Genomic DNA, 25,243 nt, shown 5'->3' with positions numbered 1-25,243 from the left:
AAAAATTCTGTGAAATATTTGCAAACCAACCATTTCATTATGGAAACATCTCAGCTCATTTTCTGAGAATAAGAATGTTTTTTAACTGCCAATTTAAAGCTGGTCCTGACAAACACCAAGACTGTATTTTCCATTCTAGAAGTTACTTAATCCCACAGTTTTGAACTTGCTATTATATTCGTGCAATTTCTACCAATTTTACAAACTTAATTTTTTTTTTTTTAGGAAAACGATTTCTAAATATCAATCCACTATGAATCAAATGGGGAAGAAAAGGTATCGCTATCTAAAATCAGATAATAGCTTCAATATATGTTCAATATAATTACAAAGCAATTCAGTCCCTGATTGATTGTTATTCATTTTATAATACAACCATTATGTTCCATAGCCCACTAAATCATCCACAACAGGTGGCCCATTCATCCTCATTTAAAAATCTTCAGCAAAAAGAACAGCACTGCTTACTGACAGCAACTTCTTCCCAATATCCAGCAGCCAATCTTTCTTTTAATTTCAGCTAGTTCTCCTCCTTTCTTCGGTGTCAATAGAGAACACATTCACTTAAGCACTCTGCTTGCACCAGCCTTTTAGATCTCTGTAGACATCTCTCCCCTGAGCCTTTTCTTCTGCAACAGAAACATACTCAGCTCCTTGACCCTCACACAATCTGGCCTCCAGCCTCCTTAACGCTCTGGGAGCTCTGAAACAGCTCCTTTCAAAGTGCAATGCCCAAACAATGTGCACTGAGCAGAGCATAATGAAACAATTACCTCCGCTGATCTGGATGCAATTCTTCTGCCAATGCCCTGTAATACTGCACTGGCTTTCTGAGTCACACTGCATCACTCTTTTGTAACGTTCACCCGATGATCCACTAAGACGCTTAGATCCTCTCACAGGTCCTGCCTCCAAAACAAGTTTAGTCAACTAATCATTTGCAAGGTGAATCACTCCAGGTATTTTCATCTAAAGCGGGCTGCTAAGGCATCTTCTTTCCAGTCTAGACAGAAATGCAACTCTGTGTACAACATCAAAGCTCGCACAAAAACTAGCAGGACCTTTACCGCCTCTAATTTGCCTCCCTCTTTCAGTCACATTATAGGAAGACTGGCAGGGAAAGGCTTGGATGCCAGAAACGGACTCAGTGACAGCAGCAATGGATGCACCATTTATTAGAAGATCTGAAACACCAGCAGATTAAGGATAATGAATTTCTCTGGTGAGGAAAAAAAAATCTATGTAATTGCTGAAAGACAACACAGATTTGATGGCACCCAGTCGATCAACACGGACTGTATGCACCAAGATGATGAAAAGGACACAGGTATCAGTCCAGATTGGGACTCTAAGTACACTCTTGAGTGGAAGAGACAAACACAAACATGCATGCATCCACAACACACAACACAACACACACACAACAAAACAAACCAGGCTTTTAGAGTGCAGTTCTCCTTTGCTAAGTTTCCCAGCCTCGGCCCACCCGTTTCTCCTCTCTTTGGGCTTACCAGACCCGGACGGTCTGCCGCTCCGTGAGCCCAGCAGCCACCCGCCTCCGAGACCCTCTGCCACGCCAGGCAGATCAGCTGCTCACCTGGGGCGAGGACGGGAGGTTCGGCGCCTTCCCTCCCTCCTTCCCTCCGGAGGAGGAGGAGGAGGAACAGAGGCGGCGTGGCAAGGAAGAGGGGAAGCCGTCGGGGCGGGCGGACAGGCCGCCTCCCCTTCGCCGCCGGTCCCAGCAGCTCCTCCGAATCCAGCCCGGCCTTGCTGCTGGGCCAAGTGACCCGCGGGGGTTGTTTCGCCCTCCCGCCAGTAAGGGGCGCTGCGGGAATTGTCTTCTCTCTCTCTTTCTCCCTCTCCCTCTCCCTCTCTCCGCCCCGCCGCTCAGGCCCGAGCTGGGTTCCGCCGCCTGGTTCCCCGCCCCGGCCAACCGCCTCCTCCTGAGAGAATACCGCGGTTCCTCTTTCTGCGTCTCTTCCTCGGACTCACCCGTGTGGCCGTGACGGTGAGGAGGGCGGCGGCGGCGGCGCGCCTGGAGAAGAAGCATCCTGACCTTCCTCTCAACGGCACCGCGGACGACGGCTCGCTGATACGGCGGGTGGGGGAGTGCGAGCCAAAAGCAACCGGCGGTCCAAGGGGCGTGGCTTGTAGGGAGGCCTGAGGAATTCTGGGAGTTGAAGTTTACCCATCTTCAAGGGGCCAAGTTTGGAAAAAGCAAAAACACCACTGGTTCAAACGGACTCCACGTAGTCGTGAGAACTCTATGCTTGCGTGGTTGAATAATTATGGACCTTTTTTCTTTTTTGTGTGTGGAAAAGAAAACCGGGGGCGGGGTGGGGTGGGGCGGGAAATGCTTCCAGTTATGGATTGCAACCTAGTAGACCAGCGAAATATTGTGTGGAGGTAGCATACTTAGATTTCAATAAGGCATTTGACAAAGTAGACCACAAGCTATTTCTTTGTAAGCTAGAAAAATGTGGAGTACACAACATCACCACCAGGTGGATTTGTAGCTGGCAAACAAACCATACTCGATGAGTAGTCCTTAGTGGATCTATGTCTGCATGGGGGGAAGTAAGCAGTGGGGTGCCACAAGACTCCAGCTTAGGCTCAGTACTCTTCAATATCTTTATAAATAACTTAGATGACGGGATAGACGGGGAATTTAACAAATTTCTAGATGACACTAAACTGGCAGGAATAGCCAACACCCCAGAAGACAAACTCAAGATGCAAAAAGATCTTGACAAACTTGAACAATCGGCCCTATCCAACAAAATGAATGTCAATGTGGAGAAAAGCAAAGTTTTACCTTTAGGCAGGAGAAATCAAAGATATAAGTACATATTAGACAAGACTTGACTCAAAAACAGTAATTGTGAGAGGGGTCTTGGAGTCCTAGTGGATGATCACTTGAATATGAGCCAGCAGTGTGCAGCAGCAGCCAAAAAAGCTAATACAATTCTAGGTTGTATAAACAGAAACAGAATCAATATCACTTGAAGTATTACTACTGCTTTATAAAACCCTAGTAAGACCACACCTGGAATACTGCAACCAATTTTGGTCACCATACTACAAAAAAGGATGTTGAGCCTTTGAAAAAAAGTTCAGAGAAGAGCAACTAAGATGATCAAAGGCCTGAAGATTAAAGCATATGAAGAATGGCTGCAGAATTGGGGCTTGGCTAGTCTAAAGAAAAGAAGAATTGGGGGTGACATGAAAGCAGAATTCCAGTATTTGAGGGGCTGCCACAATGAAGAGTGGGTCAAATTAGTCTCCAAAGCCCCGGAGGGCAGGACAAGAAACAATGGCTGGAAACTAATCAAAGAAAGAAGCAACCTGGAATTAAGAAGAAATTGGAACAGTGGGACAGCTTGCCTCCAGAAATCACGGTTGCTCCATCACTGGATATTTTTAAGAAGAGACTAGATAGTCTGAAATACTATAGTTCTCAATGGTGTGATTCAACCGGTGTAACAACTGGTTCAGTGAGTGTGTGCTTTGCCAAAAATGCACTGTGCGTGGTATATTTGAAAACAGCAAGAAAACTTACCTTTTACTGCAGCCTCAGTGAGTAAAAAGAGCTGAGGCGCTGCATTCAGGGCTGCCACACCAATCAGCTGGGCTTCAAACAAAGGAAATATAGGACAGAATAGCGCAGGAGTGGGTGGATGGGGCCAAATGAAAGCTAGAACTACCAGTTCACCCGAATCAGTCCATACCAGCTGCATCCCACCTCTGGTTCTCCTACTTGAGCAGGGGGTGGGGTGGACTAGAAGACCTCCAAGGTCCCAGCTCATTCATTCATTCAAACCTGTGGCGATTGCCTTCAGATGCCCAGTGAGCTAAAAAAAAAAAAGGCCTTAAAATTATATATTCACATTATATATTCAACAATGTGAAATCGCAACTGGCAGTTCTTCCTTAGCTGACATTGGCTTTCATAGGCATTTAGATCTCAAGGACTTAGGATTTATTTGTTAATCAAATTTATATGAGTGCCCAACTCAGGGAAGATGATTGAGACAATGGACAGGAGTCCAGGATATCATTCTGATGAGGTCATTGACATAGTATGTGTAAATGCAGCGAGTGTGGCCTTTTGTAATTAATGGATGGAAATGTTGTCAATATGCAATATTCGATTTTTTTTCATCCCACCTTTTTATATATTAACTCAAAGCAGTGAGCTTACCTAGGGGTGGGTTTCTCAACTGGACACCCCACACACCTTTATGAAATGTCACTCTAAAATCCACCTTACACCAATAGTTTCAATTCAGAACAAGAAAAATAATCCCTCAAACTTTGGGCTATAACTCACAACCACTTGCTCTATGTTTTGTGTTTAAGCTGGTTTGTTTTCACCATATTGTTGGTAGTAGTGGATGTTTCTTTAAAAATAAAGTTGCACTAAGATGTATTCCTAGGGCAAATGACTTCTTTGGTGTCAAGATACAGGTAATCCTTGACTTACAACAATTTGATTAGTGACCATTCAAAATTACAAACGGCACTGGAAAAAAGGGATTTTTAACTGGTTTTCATACTTACGACTGTTGCAGCATCTCCATGGTCACATTATCAAAATTGGAGTGTTTGGCAACTGACATGTATTTATGACAGTTGTCTTGTCCCAAGATCACAGGATCACCATTTGCAACCTTCCTAGCCAACTTCCAACAAGCAAAGTAATGGAGAAAGCCAAATTCTCTTAATGACTACATGATTCACTTAACCACAGCAGTTATTCAACTAACAATTCTGGCAAGAAAGGTTGTAATATGGGACAAAGTGTTAACTGCCTTGCTTAGCAATGGAAACGTTGGCGTTAATTGTCATAAGTCAAGGAAAACCTATCCTTCCAATTGTAACCAGTAAAATGTGTGCAGGAGACGTGGAAGTCTTTTGTGGAGAAGTGAGGGTTCAGAAGCAGAATAATGATCACACTTTCATAATTCTACCTCCACTCCCTTTTTACCTACAATGCACACAATTCCCACGTTAAAAACAGGTTGAGTTTTAATTGTGCTATCACAGACATCATTGTGAGTCTTTTGAATATTCCCTCCAAATATCTCTCCACCGCATACGTGTGTAAAGTTATTTTGGATTAATATATATCCTCATCATTTTTTTAAAAAAGTGCCAAAAAGTCAAACATGGGATATCATGTGATTGTTCCATCTTTGAAAATTGCTTTTGATCAATTTTAATCAATCAATTTGGTCACATTTCCAAATGCGTTCACTGAATTTGGCAAGAACCCTAATCTTGTTTAAAGGGCCACCATTCCTCAGAAAAAAATGTGGTTCTTGTTCTCAGTTCCAAAGCATGTAAATTCAAAATATAGTGAGATTTAATATAAATCAAATCATTTCTCAGCATCCAATGCTGTCCTTCCCTCTATGATCCCTCCCACTTAACCTTTAGCAGCATTTCAAGGTAGGAAAACATTTCAAAGTTCCGCTGCTCCTTATCAACTTGGCAAATGTAACGAGAGATCTGTGCTAGTGAACGTTTATTTGCTGAAAGACAAATAGCATCTGATACTATGATTTGAAAAGAAAAAACAAGCCACGTTGCCATAAATTGTCCCTAATAACAGCAGTATTTCCTCTGCTAAAAGTGATAATTCTAATGCTTGAACTTGTCCAAAAAGGGGAATTTAAGACCAGATCTTCATGGAGGTAAATGTTGCATATCTAAAAGCAGAGACAGGTCTGAAAAATAGTGTTGTCAACCATAAGTAGTCCTTGACTTACAACAATAATAAAGTAAATCATGATGGTTGTAAAAAAGGATTCATCATGTGACTGACTCGATTTTACAAATTTTTTTGCAGTAATCAGTAAACAAATGTCACAATTGTTAAGTGAACCATTATTCACTGTGGATGCAGTTTTGTCAAAAATTAGAAGTAAATGTCAGGTTTTAGCAAAACTGCCATAAAGTGAATAAAGCAAATCGGCATAAATGCAACCCAGTTGTTAAGTACCCATTCACATTACTGAGGGAACCAACGATGGTGAGAAATTTGAATCCGGGTTGTAACCCTTATAGTCTGTCATAAGTTTGAATGGTTGCCAAGCAAACAGTCATAAGTTTATCAGCCCAATGATATGCTGATGTAGAGTTTTCTGATCTTATTCCATTAAAATTACACCTTCTAGGACCATGTATTTATTTTAATAACATACTTTCTTTTACTTTTGTGTTTATTTGATTTAGAGCTCAACATTCTTCCAATGAGATAATGAAGGCTTCCTTATAGTTTAGCCTTAAGATACCTTAAGGTATGATAGATTGAAATTTGTCAGTTGTCCAAGGTAAGTTATTGAGTTTGGACTGGAAGTCAGCCAAATTCCAGCCAATCCCCTGCCCTCCCCCCTCAAAAAAAAAAAAAAAGGACAAAAAATAAGTTGATCTTCAGATTCTGCCAACAGGTAAGATTTCAGTCTAGGCAATGCACTGGACAATAGAAGGCAGTAGAATATGAGATGGAATTTTCTTCTGCTTTTCAGATTACCATAATAACTTCTGCTTATACAATACACACACACATACACAGTATGTACACAGAGTTTTCTTCTTTTGACTCATTGATTGCAGTCATGTGACACATGAAGGCTCAACAAGATTATTTAAAAAGTAATCTCCATTAAATGCTGATATTGAAGACATTTATTTATTCATTTGATTTTTACCACACCTTTATAAATATCTCAAGGTGGCAAATATCCACAGTATTCCTTATTTCTCCTCTCCCCACAACAACAACCCCATAAGATGGATTGGGATGAAAGAGAGAATGACTGGTCCAAATTCACCCAGTCAGCTTTCATGCCTAAGGTGGAACTAGTACTTGCAGTCTCCTAGTTTCCAATACTTCCTTTAAACAATGCCTAATACACATCTTTCAAACTTAGTGGAGTAAAATAGGAGATAGCTAAAATAAAATAAAAAAATAGCAACAAGAGAAATGAAGTTTAGAAGGAGTGAAATTCATTAAAAGTGAAACCTGGATCTCTTTGTTGACGCTGATATTGTTGGATTTTCTCAAACACACACACACACACACAAACCCGTCTCTTCTTTGGCCAAATGCAATTCTCCATGCCTTCACTAGATGGTTCTCCAAAACCATCTGATAAATCAAATGTGCTGTGCTCAACTGACAATGAAGTAGCAGGATCTTGAAGAATCAAAAATCAGAGAAAAGATTGGAGGAAACAATATCAACAATTTTCAAAATCCTTTCAAAAACCAAAGAAGTCCGGAAACATCTGATCAAAAGGATTAAAGAAGAAAGAGAAATTTGGCCTCTTCCTGAACATCCAAAAGACCAAGCTCATGACCTTTGTGAGGAACAAAAATGTTAAAAAAACAATTGTAGTGAAAAGATTGAATTGGATAAGAATTCACTTTCCTAGGATCACACATTGGTGAAAGCAGTCAATATAATCCAGAAATAAATCAAACTGCAGTAATAGCATTGCAATGAGGAGCATGCATCGAGTTTGGAAAAGCGAAATCTTCAGCCTGGCAACTAAATGCAGATTAAACTATCTGGACTACGGGGAAAAAAAACTAGACAGGAAGAAAATCGACTTGTTTAACCTGTGGTGTTGGAGAAAGGTCCTGTATATTCCTTGGATAGAAACAATGATGAACAATCAAGTCCTGGAGTGTATGAAACCAGGAATATGGAAGGCAAGATTATAACATTCTGCCTTACTTATTTCATGCATGTCATGCAACTGAACTCGTTGGAAAAGAGTTTGCTTGGAATGGTCAGTGGTAAAAGGAAATGAGGTCACCAGAAAAACATAGTGGCTAGACAACATCAAAACCAGCACCAACCAGAGCATTAAAACAACAGAAAGAAGCCATGTAAGATTGGAAGATGAGATAACTGGTCCATAGAATTGTTGATAATTGGATATGATTGGATGGATAGCCTCCTCTTCCTCGCATAGATAGAAGAAATAGGAATGCCAATTTATATAACTCCATGAATATAGTTTCTCCATAGCTCTGTGGAACTTAATATAGGCAGTTAACATCAATATATTCAAAATGAAGTTAGAAAAGAGCGGTTTTCTACTAATGTCATTTTTTGCCTTGCTATTCTGATTATTATTTTTTGCTCAATTTTTAGAATTCCATTATGTCATTATATCAGGTAAGGTCACACAAATTAAAATATGATGCTTTTCTGTTCCTCAGAATGGCTTGCTTACTTTTAAAATGTCTGTCTGTCTGTCTGTCCCTCTTGCGCTCTCTCTCGCTCTCTATCTATCTACATACCACTCCCCTCCCATGTTTCCAGGCGGTTTATGTGCCTAAACTAATGAAAGGGCTATAATATGCAATAAAACATTCACTGTGTGAGAGTTGGGCAGTTGTATAAGTCTGTTTAATAAACAAAAATAAATAAAACACCATAAAACATCATTACAAAAATCCACAAAATCCGGATGGTAATATTAGGTTCCAACTAAAAAGGCTGACCACCATTATTATCCACAAAATCCGGATGGTAATATTAGGTTCCAACTAAAAAGGCTGACCACCATTATTTGTTATGGTCCTTGAATCAATCTTGACTCCAAGCAACTCCATGGCCCATAACATTTTCTTGGCAACATTTTCAGACGTGACCTTTTTTCTCAGGCTGAGGAATTCAGCATCATCCAGCTGGCTTCCTGATTAAGGGAGGACTAGAACCCAAATGTTCCTGTTTCTAGCCGAATGTTCTTAAACTCTGCACCACTCACGCTTTCCTGACATCATTACTTAGATTAAAAACCCTACCTAAAGGAAATCATCTTTGCCTCCTTATGAAAAGCAGCCAGGTACACTTCTGGGAGCCAGGTGTTGCAAAGCACAAGACTCACCAGGGAGATGGTTCACCTTCTCTTCTATAGTACAAACTCTCGAGAGAAATTTCCTAACACCTCTCTTCTCTCAATGACTGTTCTGGGAAATCCAGGTGAATGAGGCCACCAGCAGGGTTACTCCAGAGAAACAATATGTGGGGCTTTAGAAATTGAAGCCAACGAAGGCACGAATGAAGAAAATTATTGGGAAAAATGCTTAGAGAGGGAAAACAGAGACTGTGGTAATGGAGTGCGGAACTTATGACCACTTGAAGTTCTGACAAACCTGCCTAAGGGATACTTACATCCAAGGGTGGGGTTCAAATTAAACAACAACCGGTTCTGTGGGCATGGTGAGGTGAGCGTGGCTTTTTTTGCAGCAACCCTCCCCCTGCACTCTGTTTTGGGGTCTCCTGGGCCTCAGGGAAGCCTCTGGGGGGAGCATTTTTGCACCCAGGAAGCTTCCCTGAGCCCCCAAAAGGCAAAAAAATGGAGCGCAGGGGGGCACGCAGTACACCCCCTCCACATGCCCCTTTTTGCCTCCTGGGCCTCAGGGAAGCCTCCTGGATGCAAAAGTAAGACAGAGAGGGGGATCCCAGCACAGCCGATCGTCGGAATAGCTGATCATCGGGAGGAAAAAAAAAAACCTTAACAAGTAACTGGGCAGGGGAGAATACAGCCAGCGATGTCATGCATACGCGCAATGTGGCGCATGCGTGATAAGGACTGATTGGGCAAGGAAGGCAGGGACAGACAGAGAGGGAACAGGCAGCCAGGGGCACAATTTGCCAGTTCTCCGAACTGCATAGAATCTTAATAACCGGTTCTATAGAACTGGTCCGAACTGGTAAAATCCCACCCCTGCTTATAACCAAGATTCAGATGTCCAACATTTATCCCATCACCACAGCCACATGGGTACATTTTGAGCGCTTGGCTACCAGGCTTCATTTACTGCTGGTTGCAGCATCCCGCAGCCATGTGACATAACCATTTTCTGCAAAACTGCACCCATAACAAATAATTGGTTTGCTTAGCAGCTGCCCTATTCACTTAACAACCATGGGTTTGCTTAACAACCATGGATCTGTTTAACTAACATAGTAATTTGCTTAACTGCTGCAAAACAGTTGTAAAATCAGGTTGGTCATGTAATGTGGCTCTATGACCATCATGACATTGCGATGATGGGCAGATGCTGTTAAAAACCATAACTCGACATAGTTTAGAAACAGCATTGCTGTACAGGGGCATTCCATTTTGATAGCATTCTGCATTCTAATTCTGAAATGGATCAAGTTCTTAGTAATCAGAGTATGCAACAATCCTGACCAAATAATTACTAGTGATTTTGCTGGGTGGGAGCAGGGATTAAGGGATCAATCGAGGAAATGAGAAACCCAGGTTTTCTCAAAAAATAGCTTCCTATTTTACTTTCTGCCTATTACTTTACAAAATTGTTACTATTGTGCAGAAAATGAGAAGCAAGGCTCTTGTATGGTAAGCATCTGGAAGAAGTGCTAACTTTAACTCTAAAAAATGGATAAATCACTTAACAATACCACTTACACCGCGAGCCTGAATTTGTCACCTGATGCACAGCAACTCCAAATAGTGTCCCCTTGATTGACCTTCATTGTGATTCTACCATATTAGACAAAAGATGAAATTAAAAACCTTTGATTCTTGCAACATTTATTCTGGAGAAATTCCTGTGGAAAAGAACAGTTGATTTTGCTTGCAAGAGAGAGGGAGGAGTCACAAGTTTTTTTTAAAAAAAACATGCTTTGGCAAATCTCTTAGATGCTTTACAAAAGTATAATAAAAATTACAACCATAAAATCCCTGCCTTCATTTTTTCCATGCCTAGTCATGGTATGGAGAGAGATTTTAGAGGAATCCTCCCTATTATTTTTTTTTAACCCACTTTCTCAAATCAGATTTCTTGCATTTGGACTGGAAAAAAGAAGTCTCAAAACAGAAAAAAAAATCTAAGTAAATCCATTAAGAATCCTTAAGCATATCTTTGGCTCAGGAATCACCAACTTCTCATCATTGCTTCAGAATATCCAAATAGGGCAGGTGCCTCCAAACTTGGCAACTGTAAGACTTGTGGATTTCAACTCCCAGAATTCAAGGAGTTGAAGCCAATTCTGGGAGTTGAAGTCCACGAGTTTTAAAGTTGCCAAGTTTGGAAACTCCTGAATTAGGGAAACAAAACCTCTCCCTTGTGAGCAAACAACATTAAGCTAGAAGAAGAACCATTGAGATGAGGGGCTAAACAAACCCACTACAAATTCCCAAAGGAGTTTTTCCCTAAAGTTCCTATGATTGAACTTATTGATAGTTGTTGGAAAATTGGGTGTATTTCAAGACACATACATGAACCCAGAATAATAACCCCCTTATCTGTGTTGTTCAAGGGGGCTCACATGCAAATTATTTTCATGGTATTACTCGATGATATAGATTCCGTTGTGCAAGCAAATATCCAGGCTACTGAAATGTTTCTTTATTTGCTATATTAGATTTTTTATCCCATCTTTATAATTCTATAAGTAACTCAAGGTAATGAATATGTATGTATATTACTCCTTCCTCTCCTCCTATTTTTTCAATAACAACAACCTTGAATTGGAAGAGGAAGTGATTGTCAAAAGTCCCTCAACCAGCTTTCATTCCCAAGGCGGGATTAGAATTCAATGTGTGTTCCAACTCACCTGTTTTCTCTCTTGGTGTCTCTTCCCATGTCAGGAATTCCTTTTAGCAGCAGCTGCAGAATGTGCTGATAGCACTTCCATGTTTTAATCCAAAGTATCTTTCTTAGAAATCCAGTTTCTGCCTGCATTGTTCGTACAGAGCCAAAAATAATCTTCCTAGCCTTCACTAACAGAGGGATAGAATCAAAATCATGTGGAGCATTAGTACTATTTTATAATGCCTTGGTAAGACCACACTTGGAATACTGCATCTAGTTATGGTCATCACAATGTAAAAAAAGATGTTGGGACTCTAGAAAGAGTGCAGAGAAGAGCAACAAAGATGATTAAGGGACTGGAGTAGAGGTGGTATTCAGCAGTTCTGGAGAAAAGTGGAAATTTTAAGGAGTTCAGAGAACCGGCAAATACCACCTCTGACTGGAGATTTCACAGTATCCTTCCCCTGCCACGCCCACCAAGCCACACCCACAGAACCGGTAGTAAAAAAAATTGAATCCCACCACTGGATTGTAGGTCAAAATATGTAAAAATGGTTGCAGAAATTAGGTATGTCTAGTTTAATGAAAAGAAGGACTAAGATGACATGATAGCAATGTTCCAATACCTAAGTGGGCTGCCACAAGGAAGAGGAAGTCAAGCTATTCTCCAAAGCACCTGAGGACAGGACAAGAGGCAATGGATGGAAACCAATCAAGGAGAGAAGCAACCTAGAACTAAGGAGGAATTTCCAAACAGTGAGAACAATCAGTGGAATGATTTGCCTCCGGAAGTTGTGCTCCAACACTAGAGGCTTTCAAGAAGAGAACTGGGCAGCCATTTGTCTGAAATGTATAGGATGTCCTGCTTAAGCAGAGAATTGGACAGAGAAAGTTGGTCCCTTCCAACTCTGTTATTCTGTTAAGTCATCCAGTTAGTTTTTATGTCTAATATGGAACTAAAACTGTCTCCTAGTGATTGATCAAAGCCATCCAGCTGGCTTCTGGCCTAAGACAAGACAAGAACTCACAGCCTCCTTGTGATTGTCCCTAAATTCCCCAGTCAGTTTTTCATGGCTAAGGTAATACTAGAATTCACGGCCTTCTAGTTCTTATATGCCAGCAGCTGGATAAAATGGATGGATGGATAGATAGATAGATAGATAGATAGATAGATAGATAGATAGATAGATAGATAGATGATAGATAAATAGGTAGGTAGGTAGGTAGATAGATAGATAGATGATAGATAAATAGGTAGGTAGGTAGATAGATAGATAGATAGATAGATAGATAGATAGATAGATAGATAGATAGATAGATAGATAGACAGACAGACAGACATAGTGAGATGATAGATAGATGATCGATAGATCAATAGATAGATAGATAGATAGATAGATAGATAGATAGATAGATAGATAGATAGATAGATAAATAGATAGGCAGGAATGCAGGTAGGGATAGATAGATAGATAGATAGATAGATAGATAGATAGATAGATAGATAGATAGATAGATAGATAGATGATAGATAAATAGGTAGGTAGGTAGATAGATAGATAGATAGATAGATAGATAGGCTGACAGATAATGATAAATAAGTAGGTAGGTAGGTAGGTAGATAGATAGATAGATAGATAGATAGATAGATAGATAGATAGATAATAGATAGATGATAGATAAATAGGTAGGTAGGTAGATAGATAGATAGATAGATAGATAGATAGATAGATAGATAGAGATACACTTTCATTTTTCAGGCATGGCATCTTTCTTTTCGTCCCAATTCTGTTGCTGATGTACTGAATATGTTTCACCTTACTAAAATTAAATGCCTGCTTTAGTGTTTAAAATGTTTAAACTATACATTTTTTTCCTGATAGTTCATTTACCAGTTCCTCATCCAGCTTTCTGACAGCTTATCAGATTGAGCCTGTTTGACCTGTATTAACCTGTATATTCAGTGACCTGTGTTTTTCCTATCCTGCCTAACTTTATTGTAAACTTTTAGGCTTCTGGACAATAATATCCTCCCTCCCTCTCCTTCAAGCTTTTCCCCAAGAATTACCCCCTGCATTGGAAGTAGGTCAGGGGAACTATCAACTCAATCAAATGTTCAGTGATTAAATGTTTCACTTTAATATTTAGCAAGAGTTACATGACAGCCCTCATAATAGGGAGTGTTCTGGGAGTTTCTTTTATACAAAAAGTGTGGGAGAATAGATCAAATATTATGATAGCATAAGCTGGTCAATTATTAGCTTTTCTGCAATTTCAGGTCAGGCTCTACCTTACAAGAATGGCCATTAATATATGATTAAGTGGCAAAGGAATGAGAAAGAATGTTAAGTGCAGATCGAAGGTAAGGTGCTAAATCAGATATATATTTGTATCTGCAATCTGATGTTATTTTTGTCCTCAGCATTCATGTTATCTTTTTTACCTATTGATAAAAGGTATTAAATACCAGTTAAGACTCTCGCCTTTTTCATGCTATGTATTCCATGACATTGGGGATTTCAGCCGGTGGTAGGATTCAATTTTTTTTTTTACTACTCATTCTGTGGGTGTGGTGTGGCTTGGTGGGCGTAGCAGGGGAAGGTTACTGCAAAATCCCCATTCCCTCCCCACCCCACTAACCTGCTTTCCAGCTCCATTCTCTTGTGCAGGGCAACAAAAGAAGACCCAGCCAATCAGCTGGGACTCAGGAGGCAGAGAATAGATGGAGGCGGGGCCAGTCAAAGGTGTTATTTGCCAGTTCTCCAAACTACTCAAAATTTCCGCTACTGGTTCTCCAGAATTGGTCAGAACCTGCTGAATACCACCTCTGATTTCAGCCCTTCTTCTACTTCTTGATAAGCAAAAGACCACAGAATCTGCCTTCCATAGAATTAAGAAGTTTGTTCCAACTGAGCTTTTTCCCCTTCCATGTCTCTGCCCATGTCAGGAATTCCTTTTAGCAGCACTGCAGAACATGCTGGTAGCACTGGCAACCTTAACTCAGAGCGTCTTCCCTTGAAAATCCAATGCCAGCTGTTTCAGCTTGCATTATTCCTAAAGAATCAAAAATAATCTTCCTCTGAGTCTTGAATGATTCTTGAATTAAGGGCAACCCACAACAAAAGAAAACATAAAAAGACCCTGTTAGGAATGTAAGTCACCTAACAGTTGGGTTGGAAATATATAAACCAGGATAGAAATTTTAATACTGTCTCTTTAAGGGAATGCTAAAATTGTAATTGGGTGTGGTTCCTCAAACGGTCATAAGATGGAACCAGAAACCTGGTTTCCAAGAGTATTGCCATTCCTGCATTTCCCTTTTGACTGTTGCTGATCATAGTTTTTCTTGGATTTCATGTAAGTCTATTATTGAACTGTTTTTAATACTGGACTTTGATTTTGGATTATCCCTGGACTGAATACTGACTGTTTTAACCGTGAATGACTTGGACTGTTTGTTGGACTTTGCTTTACCATTTACTGGAAGTAAAAACCTACATTTTACTGTACAGTGTATCTGTGTGCTGGTTGTGTGTTATTCTTCACCACTCTCACTACATCTCCCTGTGTGCGCTCATTCTACTAATGGGGAATTACCTCAACAGACCCAAAGCTGTGTGTAAAATGCTTCTGGCAAATGGACTAAACCAGCAAACTCTGTGAATGGAGTTTCTTGTTTTGCCCGGAAACAAGACTGAATTGACTAGAATACAGATGGCAAAAGAAATTCCAAATCTTCTTTGGAGAAACACTAGTCTAGATAGCTAAGGAGGATTAAGTCTGGGTAATATTTAGAAGGGGAAACATTGGGAAATAATTATTTGTGTGTTCTATGCATGTGGGATATGTTGACACACGTATGAAATGGATATTGCTTTGATCCTATGGTCACAGCTGCCATCTTGACTACAGGTAGTCAATTTATGATTACAATTCAGCCCAGAATTTCTGTTGTTAGGTGACTTTTGCTCCATTTTACAAACTTTCCTTCCACAGTTGTTAAGTGAATCACTGCAGTTGTTGATTAGTGAATCTGCCTTTCCCGTAGACCAGTGGTGGCTAACATTTTTGGTCTCCTGTGCCAAAAATTGTGTGCATGCTTGCGCGCACATGTTCGTGTGCCAGCACCCAGAAGGCAATGCACGCACCCTCCCCCATGCCTCCTGCACATGCACGTGCAGTCCCCTCCCCCACCCTCTTACTTGCACTGCACCTCCCAGCTGATTTTCGGCTTGTTTGAGACCTTTTTCAGCCTCCCAGAGGCTTGAGGAAAACTTCTGCAGCCTTTGCAGGCTGAAAAATGGACCCGTTTTGTCACTTCCAGTATTTCCAGAAATACAGGAAGTGTTGAAACGGGCCTATTTTTCAGCCTGCAAAGGCTTTCCTCAAGCCTCTGAGAGGCCAAAAATGGCTTCAAACAGGCCGAAAATCAGCTGGGAGGTGCCCACATGCGCAGTGAGGTAAGTTTCCTGCAGCTCACGTGCCGGCACAAAGGACTGTATTTGAATGCTGCTGAGTCAAACTCAGCTCATTTGTGACTTTTATTTTCTGTCTTCCAATATAGTTACCAATTCTGCCCCAGTTCTGAACCATGTTTTTTAAAAAAACTTTTAGTTAGTTGCAATAGTGCCAATGCAACACCTTAATTTTTCTTAATAACTAAATTAAATAGTCCATTTTCTTTTTATAAGCAGCCAAAGGTGTGGTCAGATAACACCACTAAAAGAAAATTGCATTTTGATAAAGCCAGACTCCACAATATGGACCCATCAAGACTAGCAGATCAGGATTGTTTTTAAACTGCTTGTTGATACCAAAATAAAATAAAATAAAAATAACCATTGGAAGAGCTATTAATGTCACTTTTACTACTACCTAGATAAAGGCATAAAATGGCAATAAATTCTAAAATTTCATATCTGTTACAGGTAATTCTCAAGGTACAACAGTTCACTTGGTGACTGTTCAAAATTACACAGTAACCCCAAGTATTTATAGTCCTGAAATTATTAATTGTTAATGTTGCAGTGGTGGCTGAATGGGATGTGGTAGCTCAGTGGCTAAGAAAGGTCAGTAATTCAGCGGTTCAAATCCCTAGCACTGCATAGTTTTTCTGGTCTGGTTTTCACAATCAGTTTCTTCGCTATTTACTCCATATAGGATCCAAGCAACCTCATGGAAACTGGGTCCTTTTGAGCAGATATGTATATGTGTATGTGTATGTATCCATATGTGTGTGTGTGTGTGTGTGTGTGTGTGTGTATGGGGGACATGGTGGCTCAGTGGCTAAGATGCTGAGCTTGTCGATCTTTTCCATCAGCAGTTCGGTGGTTCGAATCCCTAGTGCCGCACAACGGAGTGAGCTCCCGTTACTTGTCCCAACTTCTGCCAACCTAGCAATTCGAAAGCGTGTAAAAGTGCAAGTAGAAAAATAGGGATCCCTTTGGTGGGAAGGTAGCAGTGTTCCGTGCGCCTTCGGCATTTAGTCATGCTGGCCACATGACCACAGAGACATCTTTGGATAGCGCTGGCTCTTCGCCTTTGTAACGGAGATGAGCACCGCCCCCTAGAGCCAGAAACAAATAGCATATATGTGTGAGGGGAACCTTTACCTTTAATGTTGCAGCACCATGGCAGTTGTTCACCCTTACGACCGTCCGCAGAGGCATCGAAACATTCCTCCTGCCTATTCCCTCCCCACTCCCCACAATTGCTTCCACTGCTCCCATCCTGCCACTCCAGGTTCACTTAACTTGCAAAGATCTACCTCCTCTCTGCCGCAGTTTCTTTGAGAGCAGGACAATTTAGCTTCCAGCATTTGATCGTCTTTCAAGCGCTTTTCATGCACCGAGAGTGAAATGTGCTGGGTGCCATGATGTCACACGACTTCAGCCCACCATTCTCTGCAAAAGCAGACAAGTGCCTGAAGTCGCGAAAGATCATGGCGCCCAGAACATTTAACTCCTGGCACGCAAAAAGCATGTGCAAGCCAACCGGACGCGTGGAGGGAGCAAAATCGTATTGCCTCAAACAGTCTCATGATCAGATTGCAAAGGTTTTGAGCGAAGACTGGAAGCTTCTGAGAGCCATGAACTTGCGTGACAGAGAGGCTGGAGATGGGACAGATAGATCTTTGCAGGGTAAGTGACCTGGGAGGGGGAAGCAATTGTGGGGAGCATCAGGCATCTCAGTGGGTCAGGGGAGGCCTTCGGTAATCTTAAGCAAGTGGCCTGTTCCATCACTAGACTGTCCCCATGGCCTTCCCCACCCTGAGATATCTCATGTGCACTTGCGATCCATGCGTTCAATTAGTTAATCCCTGGGCAGAAGTGGGGAGTTTTCATGTTCATTTTACGTGATTCATTCAAACGAATCCTCAAGCTACGAATGTAATTGGAAGGCTCCATTACATTCGGAACTCAAGGAATACCTGTATTTATTTGGTGGGCTTTTTTCCCTTTTAGTTTTTATACACTGACTTTTAAAAAGTCCTTAAAAACAATGGGAGATGAAAGGAGCAAGCAGAAAGCCCAGCCTGTCTTTTAACAAAGAATGAAACAAAAAGATATTCGGAACAAGCGTATATATTTCTAGAGACTAAAGAAACCATTATGTTGTTAGCCTCTCAAGTTACCAGTATCAGCAAAGCTCCAGAGATTTGTTTTATTGATTCAACAGAGCGGGATGGAAATAAGCTTAGAGTTGTTAGTGGCTCTTAAAGCATCAGAGGAGATGGATAAAATGTGTTTGTTTTGTAGGATTTACAACTCTGATCAGGGATCAGAACCCTCTAACTCTAAATATGGCCAAGATGCTTTTGGCATGCCAATTTTTAATGAGCACTGCTTTTTCGTTTTATAGAGATTGTTCAAACACAACAGCCAGCTCAGATAGTTAGTTTTCATCCTGTTAAAATGTTCCCAATTCTCTGCTAATCTTTGTTAATGCTTCGGCTCCTTCTCTCCTTTAAAGCATGGCTAAAGATACATCTGAAAATATCTTGAGATGTTTCTGAGAAGAAATTACTTTATCAAAAATAATAGTGCTTTTGCTTTTAGGCTATAAACTTAACAACCATTTACATGTTACCCTGGCATTGAAATTTCAGTGTAGCAATCTTTGTGTAAATCTAGCATTTTGTTGGCCAGAATAATTTTTGCCTGATTTTTTAAAAAAACAACTCTGAAATAAACACAAATTTCATCAAGTTCTTGCCTACTGCTAAAACTATATTTTGTCTCATGCTGGAATTTAGTGTTGAGGTTGAAAGTTATTGATTCAAAATAGTAAGGGACATTATCTAATTACGATTTAATTAGGACCTATCTAGTTGGGAAAAATATCTTGCCACTTACTTTGTTCTCTATTATTTTTATTTTGGATGTAATTGGTAGGATAATAATGGCCTTGCTTTTTTGTGTCAGTTTCATGAGTTCAAATCAGTAATAAAGAAGCTTTGTCTATTCCTTTCACTGTTCCAGTGAAGCTTCGCCCTTTTGGTGTCATCTGTCTTAAAAAGAGAGATAATTTCTGTTTCATTGCACTTCTCCTTCCTTGATGACTAAAGTCAATCCCTGCGTATTAAATTTTGCTTATTGATCGACTGATGTGATTCATCGAGGCTTCAAGGCAGGTAACAGAATTTAAAGCAAGGAAAGATAAAAAAAAGCAATAAATGGACAAAGACATCAAAATCACCTAACGTTTTCAAATAGCAGTGAAGTATCTTGAAGATTTCCTAAACTAGTGTTTAAATTAGTGTTTTAGTGGGATGCTATCGGTTCTGCCTGGCTCTATAGAACCGGTAGCTCTGAAGAGCAGCAGACACTGAATCGGTTCTGTGTCTGCTGTTGTTTGGCCCACCCACCCGCCTGGGCTCTTACCTGTTCTTTATTTCCTGCTTTTTCAACCTCAGCTGCTTTGCACGGCACAGCTGAGGTTGAAAAAGCAGGAAAAAAGAGGCTTTTCAAACAGCTCTTAGCAGCTGTCCAGGCGGCACAGCTTAAGGTTTATTACATATGCACACAGTGTGCATATGGTGCACAAAGCATGCATGCGTGCGCAAAACGTAATCACCAAACTAGTAGTAACACCAGTTGAATCCCACCCCTGTGTTTAAGGCTCCAGATTAGAAACCAGGAGATGGTGAGTTCTAATTACGCCTTAGGCAGTGAAAGCTGGCTAGGTGCCTGTGGGCCAATCACACTATTTCAACCCAACCTGTTGTGTTCTGTTAGAGAGAAAGTTTTCCTCTGGTCTGCCAATTAGGCAGGAAAATACTAAAAGCTGATTGGTTAGCCTGTCAGACAGCTCCTATAAAAGAAGAACTGTCAGACGGGGTTTTTGCTGGTTGTTGCTGTTACTCGAATAAAGAAGTTGCTTCATTATCTTGAATCTGAGTCTACTTTTCACCCACTATACAACACAACCCACCTTACAGGGTTGTTGTGGGGAAAATAGGCAGGGAAAGGAGTATGTTCACCTCTTTAAGTTATTCATTAAAATAATAAAGGTGGGATTTTTTTTAAAAAAAAAGGTTAAGTGGAATGGAGAACAAATACAGTTCCCAAGAGTTCTGTGCTTCTGTAATCCTCACGGAAAGAAGGAGAAATTCCAACTTGGATGCCCTAAAGGCAAAATTATCACAACATGGGGGCATCTTTGAAAGAATTTATGGCGCATAACTTAGCTACCTGATAGTCTTGTAACCAGAGAGATGGTCCCTTAGATAACTGAAGAGACTTATAGGTAATAAAGAGATGAAAGAGACAGGTATGTTTTTTTTCTCCCTGTGTGCCAACTAAAACTTTAAGGCAGAATTGTTCTCATTGTGATCTGAAGAAAATGGATAGGACAATGCCCATCTCAGTTTTAATTTTTACTATCTGCCTGGCCTGCCAGATAGACTTCTGGATCAAACGACTTTCAGGCATAATCTTTAAAATATATGCAAAACAATTAATATTTTGAAATGTGGGTCCTTTGGAAAAGCAAAGAAAAACAACAGAAGGAAAGGAACAAGAAGGGTACGTGTTTGGAAGAGTGGGAGGGAGGAGAAAGGGAGAGATTCTCCTCTAATATCTGATTAAAGTTAGTATTTTCAGAAATAAGGATTCTCCAGCTAACAAACAAACCAATTCTCCAGAGGTAATATCTTATTTCAGAGATTTCTATTTTTTAAAGGACTAGGAAAAAGTTAATAATTGCACTAATTTCAGTGTATTTTCTGCTTCTGCTAGTTAATTGTATTTATTGTCACTAATAAAGGAGAATATTTGTAGCTCAAGTTTGACATAAGCTCTCTGAGCTTGCTTGTTTTCTTGTAGATATTTCATTCTCCAAACTAGGTAACATCACCAATGCTAGTAAGGAGTGCTGTTTGCTGTCAGTTTAGATTCTAGTCTAGTGGCTTGCCTCCCAATGTTGGCTTGGCAGTTTCTTGGTTGGGGTATTGTTTACTTGATTGTTGGTCTGATGTTAACCCTGGAGTTTATCTAGGCTGATCTGGGTGCTGCCAAAGAAGCCAACAGCAAACAGACCAATGAAAGAATCTCTAAGACTGACCCCCCACCAGCCACTAGAATATAAAATGACATCAAAATGCACTCCTTACTGGCATTGATGATGTTACCTAAGTTTGGGTAATGAAATGTCTGCAGGAAAACAACCAAGCTCCGAGAGCATCAACGTCCCCTTTATTGTCACTGATGCATATTTTCTCCATTTCTGAGTATTGGAGTGCTTTTATGCAACATGCCACTTCACTACATCAGAGAATTGTGGTTAAGATGCTGTCTGATTTTAGCAGTCTTTTATTTCCTCCACCATTAAATTAAATGTTCTCTTCGTGACATTTGGAATTCAAATGGAACGTTAACATTTTCTTCTTTCATTTTTTTAAATAAAAAGTTTGATTCTACTTATGTTTTGTGAGGTTGATGGACCATTCAAAAGAGTCACATGCCTCCTGTGGGAGGTGGTGCTGTGAATTTCATTTTATAGCCTTTTATTTTTGCCTTTTATTTGCCAGTGATCTTCATAAACTGTGGAAATCCTCTCTCTCTCTCTCACACACACACACACGATGGGATCATAGGTGGAAGCCGCCAGGTAAGGTGATCTCTGGAATACAGTTATGGCAGCCATAACTATCTTGCAAGACAGGAAGGCAGGAGACTCAGAAATCTTCTGGAAAGTAAGGTTGTTGTATATAGCCCTGCTACTAAAAAATATTTGCAGTCAGGATTCAATAACTAAGTCTATAGCATGTTTTATTTTCAGCATTCTTCTTTGTTCAAGCTTTGAAAATCTTTAAACTTCAGATGGGATATTAATCTTTTCTCTTTTCATTTTTAAAATAAAGTTTGATTTTGCTTATGCCTTGTGAGCTCGATGCACCATTCAAAGGAGTCACGTGCCTCCAACTACCATAGATACAGTAGGCAGATACAGTAGCTCTATCAAAATATAAAGAAAATACTGCACAAAATTAAGCTGGAACATACACTAATTGCTTTCGGAAACCATCAAATATAGTCATGTGCTGCTAAAATAAAACTGCATAATCTGCTGTTCTCTTAGAGCCCAGTTGTGTTTTTGTCATGTTTTTCTATTCAACTCTCCATTTATGGGATGTACTCTTGGAAAGTGTTATGCCAACATTTAGGAAGCTGTTTCTTTAAAAATAATTTTACATATTCTATCCAGGATATTAAAAGCAATGTTGAAAAAAAATCAAGTATGCTCCAGTTTTCCTACTCTAACTGAAACATGGCATTAAAGAATAAATTAAAAATAGTTCTAAGAATATTTTCATGTTGCATTCAAATTTAATAATGCTTAAATAAAAACATTAAAATCAGTTGTGTGAGAGAATATAGATCTAGCTCTAATCTTTCAAATTAATAGAATATTTTTTTTATTAATTTGGGCTTGTAGATATATCAAAAGATCACTTATGAATCATCCCCCCAAGTCGGTGTGAACAGCTAGAAGTTGCCTCTTATCAAATTAAGATTCTAAGGGAATCCATGATAGTTAACTAGAATGAAATTGGTCGCAGTTTATTATCCAATGTACTGAAAAGGTAATGTTGCTGATATGAAATTCCTTTGCGTTTGGTCCTCTAGGCAATAAAAGAAAAAAAGGCAGAAAAAGATTAAACAAAAGAAGAACAACACATGCAGAAAGTGAATTAAAAAATAATACACAATCAAAGTATCTATGCAAACTAAAAGACTGGGAAGGAAAAGCAGATTAAGGGGTGGCAATTACAGTAGATTTTAATATTTTATCCCAATTTAGTAATTTTTTATAAATAACTGAAAGTGGCAAACTTACCCTATTCCTTCCTCTTCCTAATTTCCCAACAACAACCCTCTGAGAGAGAGTGACTGGCCCAAAGTCATCCATCCTACTTTCATGCCTAATGCAGTACTAGAAGTCACATATCCTGGTTATTGGCACAAACTCACCCAACTGGCTTTTCGTGCTTAAGGCAGTACTAGAACTCACCATCTCCTGGTGACTGGCCCAAAAGAATCCAAACTGCTTTCATGAATAAGGCAGGACTAGAACTCACACATCCTGGTTTTTGGTCCAAACTCACCCAGGTGGTTTTTGTGCTTAAGGCAGGACTAGAACTCACCATCTCCTGGTGATTGGCCCAAAGTCACCCAGCCAGCTTTCATGCCTAAGGCAGGACTGGCACTCACAACTTCCTAGTTTATAGCATGGTGCCTTAACTATGAGACCAAAACACTACTAACTAGATCTGGCGTGGCAACTTCAAAGCGAAAATTTGTCAACTTCAAAGTGAAAATTTGGTGATTGCAATTGCTGCTTCTCAGTTGCCACAGAGACATGGGGAGAAGGATCCCAGTTCCAGACAAGACATCCTCCTCTCCTGGGATCCAAGTTAATTTGGCCAGATGGGTTACCAAGTCCCAGATAGTTTCCCAAACAATACTTCAACTTCTAATTGGACAATGTACCTGCACTAGCGGGGAAGGGAGATTTGATTTTTTTAACTATACAAAAAGCATGAGAAATATATCCAGAGTTGATTTTGCTTCAATCTGTGCTGATATGATGTACTCAATAAATAAAAGCATAAAGAAACTGGAATGTTTCAAGCCTGCTTGCTTGCTTGGGTTCGTCAGTCGGGACAGTTTGAGTAACAGTTGGTTTACATGGTTTTGTTATTATTGTTGGTTTCCAAGTCCTCTTCCCTAGACCTAGATCTTCTGCTTCCAATTTGTTTTGGCGTTATTGATGATGAAGCACATATGTTACTAGAAACAGCTGCTGTCTGGCTGAACAGTGCATGTGCGTTGTGACTCTGACCCTACAATTGCAAGGAGGGGTCTTACATAAGGAGATGCAACAATTTCCCAGAACTCTTCAATTCTGCTGAGCTTCTTGATTTAGTGATTAGCATTTGCTCCCTTTGGGACTAGGATATAGTTTATTTACCTCTGCATTTCCTTGACGTGCCTGCTTCCTTCCCAGTGAATCTGCACTAAATGCTTCTTGGCATCTGCTTGTTGACTCTGCAGTAGTTGGAATCAGCATAATTAATGTTTTAATTCAGTGTTTCTCAAGTTCAGCAACTTTAAGAGGTGTGGACATCAGCTCCCAGGATTCCCCAAGCCCGCATACCGGCCTAGGAATACTGGGAGTTGAAGTCCATACACCTTAAAGTTACATGAGCTTGAGAAATATGCTGAGTTAGCATGCATGGCCCAGCTCCTCCCAACCAGTGGGGTTTGCAAATCCCTCAAGATCTAGAAGGGCCCAGTTGAAATCTTTTGCCAGATGCAAAAGATTTCAGATTGCAAACACACACACACACACACACTTTCAATTGAAAACATAAAAATGATCAGTCTGACTTTTTCATTTGATCAGATATGTCATAGTAGGTTGCTATAGCTCACCATGTTGGTTACTAACCTGGAACCTGTTAGATCGGTGGATCGGTTCACATTAAGAGGCGAGACACGGGAGTGAACATTCAGCTCTTTATTGTAGCTTAAGAAAAGGAACAGAAAGGGCTTGCGAGCCACTTGGCTTTATACAGCCAGCCGGCGGCTCGGCGGCCAATGGCAGCGCTTTGAATCTCCCGCGATCGGCTCGGCCAATCGTGGTAGATTCTTAGCGCTCCAATCATAGGAGTTCGGTAAGCCAATCACGTTGTGGTCTGGGTGGACCAATCAGAATGCGAGTCTACAAGAATGCTAATACAGAACAGAACCATCCATGGCTCTTGACTAGACAGGGAAAAAATAGAAAACATCAGAAGTTGGCAGTGGGAATGCACATTGCTGCCGATTGAAGAACAATTTTTAACTTTTATTGCAAGGTGTGTTGCATTCTTCAACTGCCTATATCACTGAAAGTTTCGTACCCTACATTAGCCTTTACTGTAACCCACCCTGCCAGCTGTCCACCTTCCCTTCTTCTCCTGCTGGGATGGTCCTGGGGAATAGACCATTTTTCCCCCAATAAAAGAGAATATTTGAAGCTCAGGGTTGAACTGTGGGGTCCATGGTATTCTCTGAGCTTGTTTGTTTTCTTGCAAACATTCCATGACCCAACTAGATAACATCATCAGGGCTAGAAGGGAGTGAGCCTTGCTCTCTGTTTATATACAGGA

At 40.4% G+C, this 25,243-nt stretch overlaps 1 protein-coding gene across 7 annotated transcripts in view; it reads right to left on the bottom strand.

Moving 5' to 3' along the window:
* GALNT11 (polypeptide N-acetylgalactosaminyltransferase 11) overlaps window positions 1–2,156 on the bottom strand; it is a 29,998-nt gene extending 27,842 nt beyond the window's left edge. For 2 of the 7 annotated variants that reach the window (XM_026719883.2, XM_087915765.1), the window contains exon 1: window positions 1,512–1,655. Coding sequence is in view for 1 of the 7 variants with exons in the window: in XM_087915766.1 (XP_087771892.1) it covers window positions 1,993–2,050 (58 nt within the window). In the remaining 6 variants the exon portion in view is untranslated. The other 5 variants (XM_026719886.2, XM_087915766.1, XM_026719885.2 and 2 more) reach the window with 5 other exon arrangements.
* Between the last annotated feature and the right edge of the window lie 23,087 nt (window positions 2,157–25,243).

Source organism: Pseudonaja textilis, chromosome Z, assembly GCF_049901715.1.
Source record: "Pseudonaja textilis isolate UNSWEBS1 chromosome Z, rPseTex1.2, whole genome shotgun sequence".
NCBI classification, from domain to species: Eukaryota; Metazoa; Chordata; class Lepidosauria; order Squamata; family Elapidae; genus Pseudonaja; species Pseudonaja textilis.
This window is presented reverse-complemented; position numbering and strand designations above follow the sequence as displayed.